Source organism: Sander lucioperca, chromosome 2, assembly GCF_008315115.2.
Source record: "Sander lucioperca isolate FBNREF2018 chromosome 2, SLUC_FBN_1.2, whole genome shotgun sequence".
Lineage (NCBI taxonomy): Eukaryota > Metazoa > Chordata > Actinopteri > Perciformes > Percidae > Sander > Sander lucioperca.
This window is the reverse complement of record NC_050174.1, coordinates 15,677,192-15,698,069: the sequence shown is the minus strand read 5'-3', so window position 1 is coordinate 15,698,069 and position 20,878 is coordinate 15,677,192. Positions and strand designations below refer to the sequence as shown.

At 38.8% G+C, this 20,878-nt stretch overlaps 1 protein-coding gene across 2 annotated transcripts in view; it reads left to right on the top strand.

Annotated features, from left to right (window-relative positions):
- LOC116056698 (EGF-like repeat and discoidin I-like domain-containing protein 3) overlaps positions 1-20,878 on the top strand; it is a 118,580-nt gene that overhangs the window by 18,002 nt on the left and 79,700 nt on the right. Inside the window, exons 2-3 of one of the 2 annotated variants that reach the window (XM_031308987.2) lie at positions 10,132-10,158; positions 20,044-20,172. In XM_031308987.2, coding sequence (XP_031164847.1) covers positions 10,132-10,158; positions 20,044-20,172 — 156 coding nt within the window. Of the gene's footprint in view, positions 1-10,128; positions 10,159-20,043; positions 20,173-20,878 lie in introns of both variants that reach the window. The other variant, XM_031308986.2, reaches the window with a different exon arrangement.

Sequence of the window (20,878 nt, the reverse complement as noted above, 5' to 3'; positions counted from 1 at the left end):
TAAACAGAGGTTTACAATTCAAAAGAGGTGGAAAATTCCCATCACATTTCTGGAAACAGCTTGTGCAACATAATGGGGTCAGCATGCTTTTGCACTCAGGTAACTTATTTGCTTTTGTTTATAGGGCGTACACACTTTGGTGGATTACATACATGAGGGTGAAGGTAATGATGACAGAATTCCATTCCAATTTTGGTGTTATCTTTGCTCCTTGGCTTTTACTGCTGTAGTCTGCTGTTTCTGCTTTTTCCCCCTTATTCTCTGCCACCCCCTTTTTTTCTTCTTCTTGGCACTGTTGCAGTTATAATCCCTACTTGCATTATTCATTTGGTGCACACGACAAATAAATGTACATTCTTCTTGGAAGAGGGCATTCTCTGTATGTATCCACTGTGTTGCTTTATGTTTTATTTGCTGTTTTGAAAGACACAATAAGTAAAAAAAAAAAAAAAAAAGTTAGAGCTGTCAAAATAAAATTGCAAATTTGCACATCATCAGTTTGTAGACATTTGTGCATAGATATTTTGTTTAAATGATCTTTTGTTTTTCTGCACAGTAGGACACAGAGCAAAAATAGCAAAGATGGCGAAACACGCCTTAGAAACAGTATCTCTGCTGAAAAGGAACACTTGCTGTACTGCCACTCATATCAGCCGCCTTGCCAAGGCATCTGGTTGTTGCTCATTAAACAGTGCAACAAGCGTGATTCAGTTTGGAGTTATTTCTGGAAGAATAGGAACAATTAATGTGTCAATGAGTAGTTTTGTTATTAGACTGGATGACATGCAACATGCTTGTGTTATCTATCTGTTGCCTAAGGAATCGATCAAATCTCAGAATTTGTACAAAACTTTAATTGCCAGCATCATGGATTACATTTTATCGACAATTGTCAGAAAAGTAATTGGCAATTTTTTCCACTTCTGTATTTCTGAGGTAGCCTCCTATAGAGTATGGACAATCAATACTGACCATAGCACTATTGACCACATATATTATTTTTTGTTATGTTTTGCACACTGAGACTTAAGAGCAGACTTTATTGATTGTGTGTCAAAAACACAGTATGAATCAGGCCTTGGATATGTCTGCAGTCTGTATTGACCACATCACAAAAACACTTCCCTGTAGACAGTCTGAGGGTTTTTCTTTATGTTATGCTTGGAATAGCAATTTGATGCTCTATTTGACTAAACATCCTCTCTACAAGCAATCACACAGTACACAGTGTGTGACATTATGGATTTTACACAGTTTTATGGTTTCTTTCATTTAACTCAGGCACACTTGTCAAAGGTAAATTACTCTAAGATTTCTGGCTTGTTTTAGGCCAAGTCAATATGTTAAATTCATATTGATATTGAGACTTGACAAGACTTCCTTTTTTGAATACTGTGAATATGTAACCATTTGTTTGAAATGCCAACAAAGATTCACAGTGAATATACTGATTGAGTCTCCCTATTCAATGTTATTTTAGGTTTAACTAACACTAGCACATGTCAAGAAATATAACCAAAAAGACATGTTAACTAGGGGTGGAACGGTACATGTATTCGTATTGAACCGAAACGGTACGGGCGTCTCGGTTCGGTACATGAATTTACACGGAGAATACACAGTATAAAAATAAATAAAACTTTAATTAAAAAATGAATTAATGTAAAGCGGAACTACTGTTAGACACGCGGTTTTTTAGGGACACCTAATCTGTAGCCCTGCCCTTAGCTCTGAAGCTCCCGAGCTCCGCCTACATGTCGAGTCAGTCAGTCCAGTGAGTCCACATGAAGCAAACTAGTCCCTTCCATATACAACCAAACACGGACGTAGCTGTATCCCTTCTCGCCTCGACCAAATAAATAAAGTAAATTGTAATACTATTTTTTTCATAATGTGCTACACTGTTTTTCACAATATCCCTACCTTCATCAATTATACTTTAATCAAAAGAGGTTTACATGACATGCAAAGCATCCCTAGAAGTGAGATGAGCTGTACAGAAAAAAATCCCTGATATCATCCTGGAGTGTAGTGTTTTTTTTTGTTTGTTTTTTTCTCCTTCCTAAACCACATGTCAAACAGCCACTTGTTAATGGAGGACTTTACCACAATAAAAGGAAAATGAGGATGGATGGGTTATTTATATACAGAGAGATAGTGTTTGCCACTCCGCTTGATATAAAGCGATTTGCTACTGCACTTCCTTGTCATTAGTTGGACGAACATCAACAATTCCTCTGTAATTATTGTTGGTATTGTGTCTGTGAGTCATTTCACAGTTAGCCACCCACTCCATAGCAAGATGATTTAATGTTAATAAGCACTGCTATGATGTAACAAACACTTTTAAGGATGATGTTGTGTGGGAAATAGATGTGCAATGAGCAGTTGTTGGGGGTTGGAGAGTGAGCATGTGTGTGTAGGTAGGGGGTACACAGAAAGGTGATATCTGTAGTGCTAATGTAGCACATGTGTCTGCCACAGTGCAGCTAACTAAATCCAGCAAACCAGCAAGAAACATTTTAGACATTGGTTTTTTTTTTCTGCAAAAATGACATAAATTCTGACTGTTTATTGCCAGTTGGACTGACTTCTGTAACTGTCTTTAAACAAACAAAAGTGTGTTCACAATCTTCCACTGGTCCAGTCTACTTTTCCAAATATTTCATGTAATGTGAGTGCCATTAAAACGTAATGAGTGTAAATGCTGATTTGCTGAATTGTGTCACTTACATTAATGATAAACTCTTACCTATTTCAACTAGTCTATACCAATGTATGTCAATGTTATTCTGCAGCTGCATGATCCAAAGTTGATTGTGATAGTGCTGCTCCTTTATAGCTGAAAACACATGGAACCTTTTAAACTGTGACTTGAGTCATGCAGTAATCAAACGCAAATTAAACTGTTTTTTGTGCTAATTTTATGGATTCTGTCTTTTTCAAACTTCTGTATCATGATTAAAAGAGCTCTTGTCTCTTACACTGCCAAATGTGGCAAAAGAAACATGAAAACTCCAACAAAAGTTTTACTGCTTGAGATTAATAACATGAGACGCTTGACAGATGCAAACTGGATGCGTTAGCCCTAGCGAGTGGTGTCTGGGCTTCTAGTATTAGCACTGACAGCTGACTGTCACTCTTCATGCAACACCGCTAAATGGGATTACCTGGATTGTTTTTGACTTTGTTGTAGGCAGACTGGCCATGAAGGGATGAGTGATAAGCTTTACAGAGCAATCATGTCAGATGGAGACTACTGACTGCTTGACTGCTGTCCAGCCATCATTTTTGGGGTTTTCAGTTGTTACCTCCCAGCTTATCACTAATGTTTGGCAATAAAATCAATACAAAGAAGTGTAGCAGTTACAGTACAACCTGCTATCTTGGACCAATCTTGTCTATTAGATCATTATGTCTTAAGACAATCAAACAATAAGTTATTTTACTTTTACTTAAATTCATGTGTGAAGCTGCTAGGAGAGTGGCAGGGTAAAACCCAAACGCGCTGCGGAAGCAACAGAAGTCAGAAAAGTTCAGTTTTACAGGTTCAAGGCAGGCAAGGGTCAAAACCAGGATGGTAGGCAAACTGGCAAACAAATCTAACAAGGGTCAGGCAAGGAAATTCAGAGTCCAAAAACGTTTTATATACGTTTAATAGCTGGTTATTGGAGTCTGATCATCTTTTCAATTCTGAATTGTCATTATCATATGTGGTCCCAAATCAGATACAGGTTAGATTTTTTGCAATGCGACCTCCATCTGAACAGTCATCAGAATTCATGCAGAATCTACGTCACTGTAGATCGAAATTCGTCAAAATTATGCGCTGGCAGGAGTTACTCATGTCAAGATCCCACCACTCCTGGCTCAAATTCTTCATCCACACACACCTCCGTACATAAAGCTGTAAATAAAAATTTGGCTCAACTTACAAATTAAAAAGTAAACGCTGACAGTGACCTCCATGTTTCCTTCCGTACGACAGTGTGGTATTTGTGACGTCTTTGTTAATGTTCTTTTGTGCAAGCGGGTCAGTTCAGGACCATGACCAGTTCACACTGGAATCTGATATTGGCCAATTAAAAAAAAAAAAAAAAAAAAAAAAAAAACTTTAACAGTCAACAGCCCAAAAAAAAATTGAGCACTTAGGCTTCACTGTGAATGAAACCTTAGTGATACAGCATGAAAACAGAACAGATTAAGAAGTAAACTAAGAGTAACAAGTCATTACAATATGTAAATGAGGAGCAACCACTCATACAATATATAACACTAGTTGTCGAAAAAACTTGTTATTGTAATCAACCAAATATTAAAATGTTCCTCCGCAACCTTTCCACTGTACAAAACCTCCACCAGGTCACTGCTATAAAACACAGCATCATCAAACAGTCACTGACTCCCACGACTGTGTAATGGATTGCTATCATAATTACAATTATTGCAATCATTGTGTTGACCTCTCACCCCAGGCAAATGGGCACAGCAAAACAATACTTTCATCTGAATTATGAAAGCCTTACAGGGTTATGGGGTTAATGCTAATGCTTTGGAGACAACACAGGAAAAGGTGCTGAGAATATTCACCTGCATTTATTGTTCCAATTGATTATTTATTCTGCCAGTGTGACTCAGATGATACAGTGAGGTCCATAATTATATCAGTTTAAGTGCTAAACTAATACGATGACTTACAGTACTGCATGTTTCTATAGCGTTGAGGCATTTCTCCCTCTGTCCCTCTCACCTTCTCTGATTCTATTTCTGGGATGTTTGTCAGCTTGTCAAACTGTGATCACATGGTTTATCAGAGGGGATCTAAATGCATTTCATGCGTGATGCATTTCAAGAAACCTTGCTATTCACTTGGTCTTTAAATGCCATATTAAAGCACATGTGACATGTCATTATGTTTGCACCAATGGTACTGTAGGGCTCTTTATTTTCTCATATTGATGGAATTTTACTTAGATTTTGTACTACATTGAAAATATTAGAACTAGAGCAAATCTGTCCTTAATCACTGGCTATGATCTGTGCCCTGATGATCTGCCTTAATTAAGTGGAGGTTTTTCTATTAAGACAGATTTCACTGCTAACCCTGCCCTCGTTAGTTCAACATCTGAACACCTAACCCTTATAGGCTGCTGGTAAAAGTAACTATACAGTGAGGTGGTTACTGTTTATATGAATTAGAACTAGATCCCTACATTTGATGCATAGGGAATATAGATTAGAGGGTGACAATTTTTTGGGACTCCCGTGGGTCACGGTATTCCCGCGGGAGTCCCGTGGTACAGGAGTCAATTTCACTGTTGGTAACGTGATAGGGACGGAATAGAGCATAGAAATCAACAGGAGTGGGCGGGAGTGGGAAAGAGCCGGAGATTAAATTAAAAAATGACGCTGCAATGCAGTGAGTGCGCCCAAAGATGCATTTCTTGGCTACTTAGTATGTGGAAGGCAGTGATTCTTCTAACCTACCCTAAATCGATAAATGTGTGTTTTGAGTGTGAGAAGATCTCCGTTAGGAATTACGTAATGAAATTGCCTAGGCCTGCAGGTAATGCATGTATAGTGTAGCCTAAATTTCCGAGGCAACCTCAGTGATTTGACCGTGATTAACCAAACATGCTACAGGGGGGCAACAGAGTGATAACTGTAGACAACAAAGGGAACGAAACGGGAGTGGGACGGGATTCGGGAGTCTTTCTATCGGGTTTTTGCAGGACAGGATTCTTTTTTTTTGGGGCAGTCACGGGATCGGGATATGATGGGAATATTTTCGTGGGCTCGGGATGGGATGGATGCATTGATTCCTGTGTCTCCCTCTAATATAGATCTGTGTCACCTTATGTCTGAACAACGCCACTGAGGATGCAGTGATAGTTATTCACAATTTCTTCTTAATTTCAGTTCTTTCATTTGGCAGTGTTTACTCTGTGACAAGCCACTTAACACATTTTCATTTACTTGTCATAGCAGCATAACTTTGTCCAGCAACAAACAATGTAGCCTTTGGCCTTAGAGCAACAAGCCCCTCTACTCCACTCTGTACAATTGAATGAATGAGTTGAGTTATATGCATGTTGGAAATCATGTTTCAGTTGACCACTTATGGTTAATAGAACAGGGTTGCACACCATTTCAAGTTCACTGTGGACTAATAAAAGCAGGCTATGCACCGTTAAATACATCGTATTTTTAAGTTAACATACATTATTAGGTTTTATAAATGAAGCCCAAATACACTATTGGAGAAGAAAAGCAAATTATGAAATGCTATTGGTCAGTATATTTGTTTTTAAATGTACTATTGATCCATATTGTGTTAGTGATTTCATGTAATGTATTTTGTTTGATTAGATGTGAGTGTGTGCACGTAAAAACAGGTAATTGCTGTTAAAGGGCACGCCCAGTCAGTCACAATGTAGAAACGTAGTCAAAACTGCTGCTGATGGATGGATGGATCTCACATCTGTATATGGTAAACACCTGTGTGTGTGTGTGTGTGTGTGTGTGTGTGTGTGTGTGTGTGTGTGTGTGTGTGTGTGTGTGTGTGTGTGTGTGTGTGTGTGTGTGTTTGTGTGTGTCTATCTGTCTGTCTGTCTGTCTGTCTAATCTTAATAATATTTGGACTATTACATTGTCTTACACTCTTGGCACAATGGCACCTGTAAGGAAACATGCACTTATAGTATTCCCTTGTAACACATTCAGTTGATTATATAAATTCATTTTGTAGGTTGAATGGTTTTGTTGCTAAATAATAGAGACAATTAGCATACTGTATTTTGTTTGTTATGTACTGTATGCTTACAGCTCAAAGGGGTGGGTTTGGTTTTCACCACTTTTTGAACCGAACTGACTACTCAATGTTAGTGTTTATATCACATCACTTTTTGCGATACAGTATGAAGCAAGCACACCCAAGTGGTAAATCATGATTGTTTCAAGATTCATTATGGATCTGTTTATAGCCCTACTGTTGAGAGAAATATGCTGCTTGTGCTTTGATTACCACTTTTATGGAAAGGGAAATTGAAAGATGTTTGATTTGCAGGATATTTCTCTCTGTCTTTGTTACAGAGTGAACAAGTACCAGCATCTTACCGCTTCTTACTGTTCTATTAGTATGTTATGTGATGTATTTTTTTTTTTTTTATTAGAAATATCTCCACTAGAATAGCTGTGTGTGGCTTCAATAGCAGGGTGAGAGAGACTTGCATGGTGTAATTTGTACATGACTAAATAAAATGATACAATAAATAAAACTGGGTTTGCTACAGGAAGACAGAACACCTTAAGTATATCCACTTCTAAAAAAATGCATATGGTCGTTCCAAAAACTATATATGCCTGCTGTATCACCGCCGTGGTAAAGAGAAACCAGTATTGACTGTTGCTGCAAGATGTAGCATGAACCGTGCTCACATATTGTCAGAGTCACACACCTTGTTAACCCGAACACCCATCCTGACTAACTCCTTAAAAGGTTTATGCTATAACATTGTCATTTGCTTTTTGCTACTGAGAGAGGACAGTAAATTGTCCGGAAAGGGTAAATGTGCATACTTTTAAGTGTCTCATCAAGGCAAGCTAACAAACAAATTTGCAGTATGTGAGATGAAGCCTATTTTGTCTGCAGTGTGTACTACCGAAGCAACCCAGTACAGATAGGTAATTGCAAATATGCTTTGTTGCTATCTATAGGAAAACATTCTTCTCATCTTCTAAACTATTCATTAAATGGGAAGTTAATTCCATCTTGTCAGACAACACTAGATACAGTAAATAGTTTCTTTCCATTGGACATAACTCAATTCAATTCAGTTTTATTTATAGTATCAAATCATAACATGCGTTATCTCAAGACATTTTACAGATAGAGTAGGTCTAGACTACACTCTATAATTTACAAAGAGCCAACAATTCCAGTGATTCCCCCTAGAGCAAGCATTTAGGAGGAAGGCAGAAACCTTGAGTGGTGAGGAAAACTTCCTTTTAGAGAGAAACCTCAGACAGACCCAGGCTCTTGGTAGGCGGTGTCTGACGGTGCCAGTTGGGGGTATGATGAACAGTGGCAATTATTGTTACAATAAAGATAATGGAACTATGGCTAGAAATAGTAGTTGTAGTAGTTCATGGCGTAACAGGGCACTGCAGCGCGTAGCAGGGTGCAGCGGGACATGGCAGGGCATAGGAGGGCACTGCAGGGCGTAGCAGGGCATAGCAGGACGTAGCAGGGCAACTCATGTTGCCACGGGTAGTTTTGACTCATCTTAGGGAACATCAACCATTGAAGACATACATTTTGCTAGCCCAGAGTGTTGTACAACTAACGCTCAGTATATTATGCACTCTTATGATTCACCACATCAACACATGGATAAACTACCTTTTATATGTCTATATTCTCAGCATGCATATTTATGTGTGGGTCAATATAGGTTTCTTCACTTGGAGGCATGTTGTTCATTGTGAGTGTGTAATTGTGTGTGTGCACTATATACAGTTTGTGTTGGTGGGCTCACATGTGTGTGTGTCTTGACCCCAATGGTAAGAGAGGAGACGAAATGGCAGAGGAGAAAACCGCAAGTGAAGCGTGGAATGTGCTTGGCTTTGGGATTACATTGGCCCATGTGCATGGGAAAACACAAAGGGGGACATCTTCTGCCAGACAGATGAGACCGTGGAAAAGTGCTTGGCCTTGGCTCCTTTTTTACATCAATTTGACTTTTTTCTCAGTGTTAAAGAAGTGTTAAAGGCTTTGGTTCACTCTTTAATTCTGTCTGTTCATCACAAGAGTGTCTCAGTTAATCTAGTTTGCCCTTCAGTTTATAGGAAAGAGGAAATATTTTTGGCTGCTGTCTTAGTTTAAATCATTTGTTCCAGGGGTGTCCTAAGTTTGTCAAAACAGTCAGCTCAGCTTGTCTTGCTAGACGTTTAGTAGATACATTGAATAGAGACCCCCCAGAAATAAGGTACCACATTAAATTAGATTGGCAATATAAACATTTTTAAAACCATCTCAGAGCACTTTGTGAAGTGATTTTATTTTCACACCCAAAGACACCACAGGGAATGCAAACTGACGGACTACTGATGTTTGGTTTGTGGAGAGGAGAAATATCTACTCTGCACATTTCTCTGTGTTATGATTGGAAATGAGACTTGATTAGTTTTCTAAGATGGATTTGGATGCATTTGCAGCTGCATGAAATGCTGGCATCCATTAATGTCTCCCTGTCTGCCTCATGATCTATGTGGCCTTAACTCTCCCCATATGCTAATACCTAATTAGTATGCAATGCTGTGGATGAAAACATGTACATGACATTAAATCATACTTTAATTAAGCTGGCATGCTCACTGGAAGGCAGTATCATTAGCTATTGAGAAGTAACACACGCTTCAGAGCACCAAATCCCTATACATGTATGTATGTATGTATGCATGTATCCATCCATCCATCCATCCATCCATCCAAGGGAATTGGTCCCCACACATTTCTGATCATCCCCAGCAATAATGGCAAATGTTATTCGCCATCCCATGCATCTGATGCCCTTGGTCTCCTTCCTCTGTAGCTGTGTCCAGCTTTCAGGCACATTTTTACAAGCAATTTTACAAGTGATGATGGGTCTTATGATGGAGATGGAGGGTTGTGGTAATGATGGCAGACAGGCCAAATCTAAGCCACAGACTAGTGCTTAGAAGCCAGGGATGTAGCAAACATGTATGTATGCCACAGGGGCTAATCCTACACTGGTCCAGAATGATGAACACAGATTAGTCAAAGGCCACCGACCAGGACGTAGCATTGTGGCAGTGTATGAATGGGGGATGGGCTGTGACACAGTGCCAGTGTGGAGTATTTCTGCTGGCAAGGGATTGTACCCTACAGGTAGCAGGTGTGTCTGGCTTTGCATACTGCATGCTCCCTTGGATTACAAGTGAAATGTTACTGCACATAGATGAGTGTACTTTGCAATTAATAATATTGTTGAATCAGCAGTGTTGCATGCAGCTGAAGCACTGAATACTGTGACATAGTTGTGATAAAGCTAATATATTTTTTTTTCTCTTTTCCCCTCCTCCCTCTCCTCCTCTGTGTCTCAACAGCAGCAGATGGTGAGGAACCAACTTCAGCAGGTGGGGAATTTTTATGCTTGGTAACGTGATTTCCGTTCATTTGTGTGTGTGTGTGTGTGTGTGTGTGTGTGTGTGTGTGTGTGTGTGTGTGTGTGTGTGTGTGTGTGATGAAGGGAAGGAGAGAGCTCTTTCAATTTCTAAATCTTGGCCAAGCCCCCTTCCTTGCTTCTTTCTTTCATTACCACTAACTCTAATCCCCGAATCAGCTCACTAATCATGCCTGGTCAGCAGCACTCATGATTATATCATTTTGTAGTTCAGTTCATAAGGCAGTCCTATTTAAACCGATTCTAATAGTGTGACTTATGAGAAATAGCTTGTCTTTGTCTGGTACAGAGTTTTGAGATTGTTTTCAGAACCTCACCGTCCCTATTCAGTCCCGTGATTGCTTCAGCTAGATTGCTTTTCTGAATACCTGAGCATTTAGCGTAATTTCTAGGGCTGTTTATGAGAATCACTTTCAACATCTTAAACCCTTCCTGTCTTGTATCTAAAGTGCAATGCATTGCGTCCTTATGCCATTAGCATCAGTCTGAATGTGCAGTGTAGCCATTCCCGAAGGAGCGCATTGAGTGTGTTTTCTGCTGCTCTTAGTGTTTATAATAGGTAGTAAAGTAAAGATCTGTGAATTATCATACAGAAACTTCCTTCCTTAGAGACCATATTTGATATTTAGAAGTACTGCTTGTCATTAATTATTGCAACAAGAGTTTTATTACAAAAATAAGACCACAGAGGACAACAGTAAACAAGGACCTGATTCATCTTCATCAGTGGTATATAATTAAAATGTCACTTCACATCCTGGTGAAGTACTGCAACTGAATACAAACATTCTACTTCTAAGTGCATCGTCAGCATCTAATTGTCTTTGTCTATGTTTGTTCCATTAATATTAATATTTGCTGGTTTATTTGAGATCAAATGGGTTAAACCAAGAATGATTTATTTAGATAAGACATAATACCCCCAAAATCAAAGCAGTTTGTTGTTGATGAATGATTTAATTAGAAAATAGAAACACAAACACATGAACACACATACATGTATACATAATCTGTATATGCATTTGCTACTATAGAACACTAATATGAACCCTTTCAATTTCAACTAAAAGAGGATATTGAAAAGTTTAATTTCACACAAACAAAAATGACCTAATAATTGAAAATGCTAATTTCAATGTCAATATCCAAATGTCACATTTTTTCACTGATGCCAGAACACACAATTGAAATGTAATTGTGTGGTGGCATAAATGTCACAGAAAAGACTATAGAGCTTATATTTCCCAACTCAACATATGGAATTGAAGTTCAATGACTGTGGCACACATACAGACACATACATACATACATATGAATACCAACTGTGAACATAATGTCAATGATATATAATAATGTATAAAGTATAATAATTCAGTCTAAATCAAATGCATGGATACACTTATCTTTAGCATAAATATACTGTTTGAATAACTGCAGTTAATCTTGTTGCTAGGTCTTTCCAAAGATTTTTTTTCTATGTACTGTACACACTTCAGAAAAAAGAGAAGAATGTGGCAAACAGCACAAGAAATAATTATCAGATCTGAAAATGACCCGATTTAGGTGTGACTTGTGACCACTGACCTGGAACTGGACTTATAGAGAAAATAGGACAGGGCGATGTGGAAGGCTAAATTACTCATGACAGGTTCGAAGAATTTAGCATATCAGCTGCTATTTCACAGCCTTTGTATCTTCAATCTAAATATTCACGCTCTTTGTCTGCACACATATAGAGGGGACTTTTCTTTAGCACGTTAGGCCTGTGTTTCTTTAGCTCCTGTGTGTATCTCTGTGGCTATGTTCATGCTGATGTGCTTTGTATTTTAGTCTATGAACATTGGCCCACTATCTACATTGCATCTGAAGCTACTTTTACAATTGAAAGTTTCAGGGTGAGAGAGAGAAAGTCTGCTTAGTGTGCGAAACATGACAGAATATTGGATTTCATTTTGTCCTCTGCTCCAGTGGAATGATAAAATGAGGAAATTGGCTGCATTTTATCTACATAGTGTTGGAAGGTTGGATTCTTTCTTTACATCTAGGAAAGTCTGTTCATAATTTGTCAAATTGAACATTTTTGATAACAATACAAATACAAAGGATGTGGGAGACTTACTGTACTGTACCTTTTACCTTTTGCTGCAAAAACTCCTACGGAGAATAGCAATGGCTGAACTTAATGTTACACTGAATAACAATAATAAATGTAGTGAGCATACAGTTGGACTAAGCGCCTCACCGTATTTATTGTGTTTTATCGTGTAGTGGGAGACTGTAATTTTTATTCTGCATATTACTTAGTGACATTATTACCACTTTGATTATTTTAATTAATTCTTAAATTTGAGCATGAATGTGAATGTGTTAAATGAGCATATTTTCATAATTGAGTCTCATCAGTCACACACAGAAAAAAACTAGCTGCTCATTAAAAGTACATTTAGGGCGTTTTCACACCTGAAAGTCCGAACCAAGACATGAGGAAACCTACACTGTACATTTACTACCACTTAAAGCAGCCATATTATGCTCATTTTCAGGTTCATAATTGTATTTTAAGGTTGTACCAGAAATTTACATGGTTTAATTTTCAAAAAACACCATATTTTTGTTGTACTGCAGTGCTCTCTCTCACTGCTGCAGATCCTCTTTTCAGCTGGTCTCTGTTTTAGCTACAGAGTGAGACCTCTTTTCTTCTTCTTCTTCTGTACTATCTTTGATTGCACTCGCACATGCTCAGTAGCTCAGATGTAGATCATGTCAGCTAGCTAGCTCCATAGACAGTAAAAGAAAGGCTGTTTCTACAACTTCAGTCAGTTACACAGCAGGATTGGCTGGGAGACTTCTAAATGAGGGCACACATGGAAGTAGTTCTTTTGTAGATTATGGTGAACTTGTGTGTGTTGTAGCAGTGCTTTGCTATTGAGAACGAGGTAGCATGCTAGCGTTAGCATGCTAGCGTTAGCGTTAGCATGCTAACGCTACGAGCTAATGGTTGCGGTTAGCCTGCTCGTTTCGGCTTGTGACGTCACAAGCCGTGCCGATTTTGAACAGCTCACCCAGAGACTGAAGGCAGGACACATTCAGAAACTGTATCTCACTCTAAACAGCATGGATGGATTTTTTTCAAAGTTTGTATGTGTGTGGAAGCACCAGAGACACAACAGAACACCCCAAATCCCAGAAAAAGTGTTTTTTTTCATAATATGGGCACTTTAACAAAAAAACTGCTGATGTATTTTCTGCTCTGATAGCCGACAGCTGTCTGCTCTGAGCGCTGACACCATCACGCACTCTCTCATGTAGCCTACACTAAGCACCGAGCTATTCCTTAAAGGAACTTCCCCCCTTCTTGTAACACAAGGAGAGCCTGCCAGAGATTCTTGTATTTGGTCCGAAAGTCCGAACCATCCAAAAAATGCTTTCACACTATAAACGAACCGGACCGAGACCACCTCTTTTTATCGGACCAAAATTTGGTCTTTTGATCCGGACCGTGGTCCGGGGGAGGTTTCACACCTGTAATTTTGGTTCGGATCAAACTGAAAAGTACGAAAGTCCAGACCAAATGAGGTAGGTGTAAAAACGCCCTTAAATATATTTGTCCTTTTTTATAAACTGGAAGTGATTTTAATGGGCACTTTCATTATGTATCAAGAGACTCTAATAATCAAATATCCACATTAAGAAAAATATACAACTGTTTTCCAACTTCAAATTATGTCCCCAAAGGAAAACTTTGACAATATCTGTTTAATCTACAAAGATGCATTTCTCTGTTTGTCCATCTTACGATCTAGTCCACTGAAAAAGCAATTGATTTAATTATTTCAGTACTAAGAAGTTAAATTCTCATGTGCAATTTATATAATAAGATTGATTCTTGGCGCCCATGTATCAATACAGTATTGCCACGGAAAATATTGTGATACTTTGCTGTATCGATTCCCGCCCCTATCATCTACTTGCTTATTCCTCTAAAAGATGAGGACTGTGTCTCTGTGGTATGCAGGGGGCAGTTCTTTGAGAGGGCTCCATTGAGGGGTCGGCTCCGGCTTCCAACTACCAACCGCAAATTTAACGTGTGCCACCCATTTCAGGAGCAGCACAAATCACATCACAACAAATACCATAAATGCACAAGACCTGCGGTTGCATCCTGTGAACTCCGTGTGAAATTCCTCCGATGCCACTCATAATTAAGCCTTAAGCCTTAAGTGGATAACTAACTGCAGTACAGTAGTCCTCCATTGAACAGGTTGGAGCCAGCCTCTGTTTGATTATCTTACATCTTATTAGGTTACAGCTAATTCCTCCTGCCATATGCAATTTGGCATTGCTCACAAACATTGGTATCAGGAAAATGCCTTTTTGTGACGACCTTTAAGGAGGCAGGGACAATGCTCTGACATTTTCATGGCATTTAGTCAATGACAAGACGTCCTCCATTTCTTCCTTTCTCTTTATCTTCCAAGAACGATGCTGATCTTATGCGTGACCTCTCCATTTGGATATTTATTTGACATATTTTAAACCATTTTGTTTCTGCGTGATTCTTACTTCTTTCATCTTTAAGTGCATTTGTCTGACATTGTCAAATGCTGATGGGCTGAAATGACAGAGTGGCAAGGGCACAGGAGAATAGGAGGCCAAGGACTCACTAAAAGCATGAGCGTACGCCGGCTCACGCTGAGAGCACTGATGTAATATTGGTGGTGCGGTGCCAACTTTTATCAGTCGAGGCAAAGGATGGGTGCAGTGACCATGAGCTTGTGAACCAGTGAAGCCATCATAGAGAAAGAGGCTGGGGTTAAAATAGATTTGACACAATTAGGCCATGTCAGATTTTTCTGTGATGTGGATGGGTGCACATTCAGAGCTGAAGAGCTTCAATGTAGATTCAACACTCTTGAGGCAGATAAAATGTATCTATATGCAAGATTTTATTAAAGGTTAACAAGGTGGTTGATGGGCCGGCTTGTTAACTCAGTACTGAAATTCAGAGTTGCCAATTTAATTTACAGTTTTATTTTTCATTGTCAATTTAATTATTTACTAAATCTCCCTGAAATAAGAGTTTTTTCAGTGAATGCTGTGTGTGTAACTGGGGAAATGATGCTCAGTGCAACTGATAACGAAAGACCAAGTCAAGTGCAGATGCTTGTTTGTGTTTAGTAAGAGTATTAGATCAAAGGACTTTCTCCACTTATGCTGTTAAATGGTCAGCTGGTCCCGCTCAATCTGACACACTTTACCGGGATCGGTAATACTTTGTCTGACCTCATGACCCAAACCAACACGGCGGTAGCCGTAGCAAGCTTTTTTCCCTGCTTTTTATTGTCAGTGAAATAGCTGTACTACTGTGTATTGTTAACATTCTTTTTTTTACATAAGGACATTTTTTTCTTGAGTCTAATTTTAATAGAAAAACTGAGTCAACAAGAGGCTCAGTTAATTATATCCCTGTTGTGAAATCAAGTGACCCTAATACCTCAAGCCTCTCAGCGTCAATGGTGCATTGTAAAATGTAGTGTTTTAAACTATATCATTAATAAGGGGCTAAGTTGTAAAGTACAGTCTAATATAATTAGTATGTGCTTGTACATTTGAAACAAGCTAATGTTTGTGACAGCTGTCAGCTAAGATGTTAGAGCATGTAGCTTTAACCCTGGAAATGTCGGGCCTTTTGTGATTGATCTGCGAGGAAACAAAGGATGCTTTCCTGTGTTTAACCATTGGTCAGGTTTTCACAGCTGATTGATTGGACTCTCTTTGCAGCCAGAAAAGAAATCACAGCGCTCGTGCCCGGACACAACACAGGCTCACATCAATCACTGAGCGAGCGTTGGCTTGTACAGCGGAGCAGCAGTTTATATTCACAAAAAAAAAGCTGCCAATGTTTCCTCCAGACACGTGTCGCACAACATGCACGAAGAGTGAGGAGAGCATCCGCTGACAGCCTGAGGAGTTCTCCTCAGATGACACACAATGTCCACCTCCCTGCCTTTCTGGAAAAGTTGTTTAGTTTAAATTTTATTTTTTTCTCAGATGTGTTGTGCTCTCCAGTGTTGTGTCCTCTCATGCCTGCTGCTTCCAGTATGACTGTCACTTCTTTATGCATTCATGCTTTACTCAGTTGTTGCTGCAGTGAATTAGTGAATTTATTTTTTAAAGCATAAAATAGCACTTTATTTCCCAAAATGGAAATAAGTGAATGGAAAATATTGTCGCTATTATCTATGAATGTATCAGGTTTGGGCTTTTACAAATATGCAGTGTTTCCCTCACCTTGAAGTATTCTGGGTTTAAAATTGTAATTCGAAAATTTGGTCTCAAACGTAGCTGTCATACAGAACGCACTCTCTGTATCTCTCTCACACACTCACTTTGGCTTTCTCCTTGCCTCTGCCTCCTTCCCTCCCTGCTTCTTTCTGCTTTACGTGCTCTCCATTAGGGAGGCTGTCAGTACGCCTTGGTGCGACTATAGATCGCTACGTCAAAACAGCCCTGAAACCTGTCCCCCCCCCCCCCCCCTCTTCCTCAGAGAGCAGGGCCTCTGTGAAAGCTATTATACGTTCCTCTGTTCAACTGATTAGCCACCGCTCTCATTATTACTGATACAGGCCCTGGCTTTCCAATGGCATGACTTCGATAGGATTACCTCGTTTGTAATTCATATCCAGAGGCCTACTAATTCCAACGAGAGAACAATAATAAGCTTGCTATTGGTGGTTATTTATTTATATTCTTTGCCAAGTTCATTTTCAGCCTATACGTTTTCCAGGTTAGGGCTAGTCTTAAATGGTTGAGCAGATGATGTAGTATACAATCCAAAGCCGCACCCATTTACTTGACATTGTCAAATTGTGTGCTCATGGCTGCTCATTTGTCAAATTGACTTAATAGGGCATGATAGTCTCACCCTTGAGACTTTTGTTGTTGCTTATCACTTAAAATGTCCAGTCAAAGCACAGTTTACCTGTCAACTATAAGATATGACTGTAAGGAAGCTGAAAAAAAGGCTCATGGATGCAAATTTGTTTAGCTTCTTCTGGTTTTTCTGTCAACAGACTTTAAAAGCTTCAGACTGACCACAAGTTATCACATCAACCAGCAGACTTTCATCTCACATCAGTCTTTTAATGTTCAACATGTGCTGAGCTTTAGCCAGGTTTACATTAATATCCAACAGCCGACTTCCAAAGTTTTCCCATCCAATCTCAATCCACAAAGTTCTGACAACGCTCGGTGCAGTCGTACAACTCAATGTTTAAAAGATGAGACAGCTATTGGCAGGCCCTTGACTTATGAAACCAATAACCCTGCGTCAAGGCCTCATCATTTACATTTGGCTGCATGCTGCAGGTTAATCCGAGAAGATTTTAGATGGCAGTAATATGGCACCATGTTGTGGGCACTGCCAGTGAAGTAATATATTGCTGTGTCATATACATTTAGTTGTAATAACTTTGATTCAAAGCTGTGGTTGTCACCATTGGTCCCAAAGAGATAAAATTATGTGTAGAATAAATTGAAAAGAAAAAAAAAAAGCTCACAGAAGAAAAAGTGCTTCAACTGAGTTATTAATCATTACCAGCAGACCTTTGAGCGGTTTTTTTTTCTTCTTTTTATGATTGAAATTCTTTTGTTTGCTAAATCCCTAAAGCGTGAATTCACTAGCGGCTGCAAAGCTACCCAGTGTTCACTACACCCAAATTTTAAAAAGAAAACAATGGTAATGATGAATGGGGTGCTGCACACACAGCAAGAATGCATGTGCTTAGTGACTACGAATATGAATTCTCTTGCAAATTAATGTTTGAGCATAAGAGCCTTTTCTCCACTGAGCTGTACTGACCCTCGCACAGTATACGTACCCTTTGATTTTAAAACGCTGAACTGTTGTAATCAGTTTGGTGGAACGGCAACATGTGGAAACTTTTACAAGGTACGTTAGTATGCAAAATGATTGTGAGCAAAACTATTAGCAAACACATTAATACAAACTATGCAAAAGCTGATACATCCATACATGACTGAAAGCAATCCTTGCAGTCTATACCTTTTTAAAAGGCAAGTTCTTATTTGCAATATTCAGACTTTGTGTCATTTTACTTTTTGAACTTCCTAATAACTTTCATAACTTTCTCAAATTTCTCTTCTTTATAAAGTTAGAATCATTTTTAAAATCATGTCAACCATCATTAAATGAGTGGTTCTAAATATGTATGCTTTGCTGCTCTTTTTATTTTATTTTTATTTCTATTTTTATTTTTATATTTATTTTTAATTAATACATACTGTGTATATATGTTTCTACTTATATTGTTATATTCTGGTGATTGATTATCTTAGCCCTCTTGTATTTAGAGATTGTGTGTCGCGCATCCACAGGACCAAAACAAATTCCTTGTATGTGTAAAAAAACATACTTGGCAATAAAGCTTTTCTGAATCTGAATCTGATTCTGATTCTTAACCTTACTGTACACTTTTCTCTGCATTTTGTAGAATTTTGTTCCAGATATACATCAGTTATCATCAGGTGCCAGTAAACGCAACGTATGTCTTATACACGCAGGGGCACCTTGAGAGTTGGAATGAATTTCACAGTAGCCAATGTAATAAAGATTTCTTTATGTTTTATTATGTCTTTACTTGTATTTGAAACATTATGTTTTAATATTTATTTTTTAAGACTGAGGCAAAGTTAGCTACTCAAAAAGACCAGCGATTGGTGTGATAGCTCTCTGCAGTTTTACACTACTGGCCACTACACGGCACCTTCTGTTATTTAAAGAATAAATAGCAGCACCAATGGCTGAAGGTCAGTTATTAATTATCCAGCGAGCTTGTGCCTCTTACCCAGCAGAGCTGGAAAAAGTCTATGCAATCACTCGAGCAAACGCTCTTTTGCTCTGTGGAATAGTTCACTATTGATAATTGGCCACAAAAATCAGAGGATGCAAACACAAAAACTAAGCTGTTAGGCCTGTTCAATGTTTGAACTGTGCATAATAGCTCACTTTTACTTATATTTATTCTTAAAGGGAACAATTATTTCTACTGTAACAAATAACCCACACACTGCCCAGTTTATGTTTTCACATCGTTCATATCATTACCCAAGTTATTTCACTCAGTATTCAGCTGACCAAACTCTGGTTAAGCAATTCACGCCCTTGTACTATCATAGGGGAGTGTGCCAGTCTGTGTGTGTGTGTGTGTGTGTGTGTGTGTGTGTGTGTGTGTGTGTGTGTGTGTTGGCATGCATGCTTTTCTGTGCATATACTGTAGGTGATAGTGCTCTACATTGCAGCTAGTCTGTGCTCTCCACTTAGCACTGTGAGAATGAAGTGTTGCCTCCCTGGAGGGGACCGGGGACAGAGACCAGCAGCAGTCACTGAATGTCAGCCTCTCCCCGCTCTCATCCTCAGTTTTGCCTGTCAAACTGTTGTACTTATACACTGTGTCACAAGGTCCAACTTGGTGTCATTTATTCACTTAAACTTTACGGTAATGTGTTCAGATGCACAGGCAATATGCACCTTTCATTAGTGTGGTTTGTTTTAAATCATTGGCTAGGTAAGATTGTGTAGGAATATTTTTGCCACTGTTGGCATGGTAATGCTCATTTTATTTATGCACACACTGACAAAACATAGTGCTACGCCAGAGTGAATCAGTTACCTAGAACATTGTGTACTTGTATAAACAGTAAATGAGAAAGTAAAACATGTAGCTCATTATCAGTGTCTCGGAGCCATAACAGACTGTTTTAATATTGGCACAAAACACACTTATTAACATTTTTTTTCCTCTTTCTTTTCATGTAGGCCCTTGCCATCCAAACCCTTGCCACAACAGAGGAGCATGTGAGATAAGTGAGACCTACAGGGGCGACACCTTTATTGGTTACGTCTGCAAGTGTCCACCAGGCTTCAGTGGAGTTCACTGCCAACACAGTAAGTTGGACCACTATTTCCCCTTGCCTTCTTTAAAAAAAACTTGAAAAACTTAAAAAAGACAAATTAAATCAAAGAGCTTGTAAGGTTTTATGAAAATCTGTCTCCTTTTATACATTTCCATGAAGTATGATTTGCCTGTTTGATCTGACAGATTTTCCCAACACAAATAATGACATTAAGCAGTGAATAAATGTCAAACAGCTGACAGAAAGTAAATCGCTCTTCAAAGGACTAATTCAGCAAAATTATAGTAGGTTTGGCAGAGAAAAGAAATGCTGAACTGGCTTTCTTTTGTTGAGCATGCTCTTAATAAAGGTTAGTGTCAGAGGTTTTTTGCTGCCTATGAGAAACGTAACGTTAGACCAGGGGCATTGCTCTTAAGCCCAGTACAATTTATGCTCTATCTTTAAACAGACTTTCTAAACTCTTGAGCCCCTAACGCTCTGAAACTGGGCACAATAGTAATCTCTAACACAAAGAGGTAAGGGGCAGGCGAATGTGGTTGTGTCCAACACCAGAAACTGTGAAAACATGTACAATTACACGACAAAAGTGTCATTGCTTTGCTCCGTGATGTAATTAGAGGTCTTGTGTGTTTTGATGTAATTGTAGACATCTTGCCAAGAAAGGAAGCAAAGGTGTTTGGAAATCAGCTATATCACTTTTCTTAAAACAACAAAAACCTCTATTGATTATTATTGCA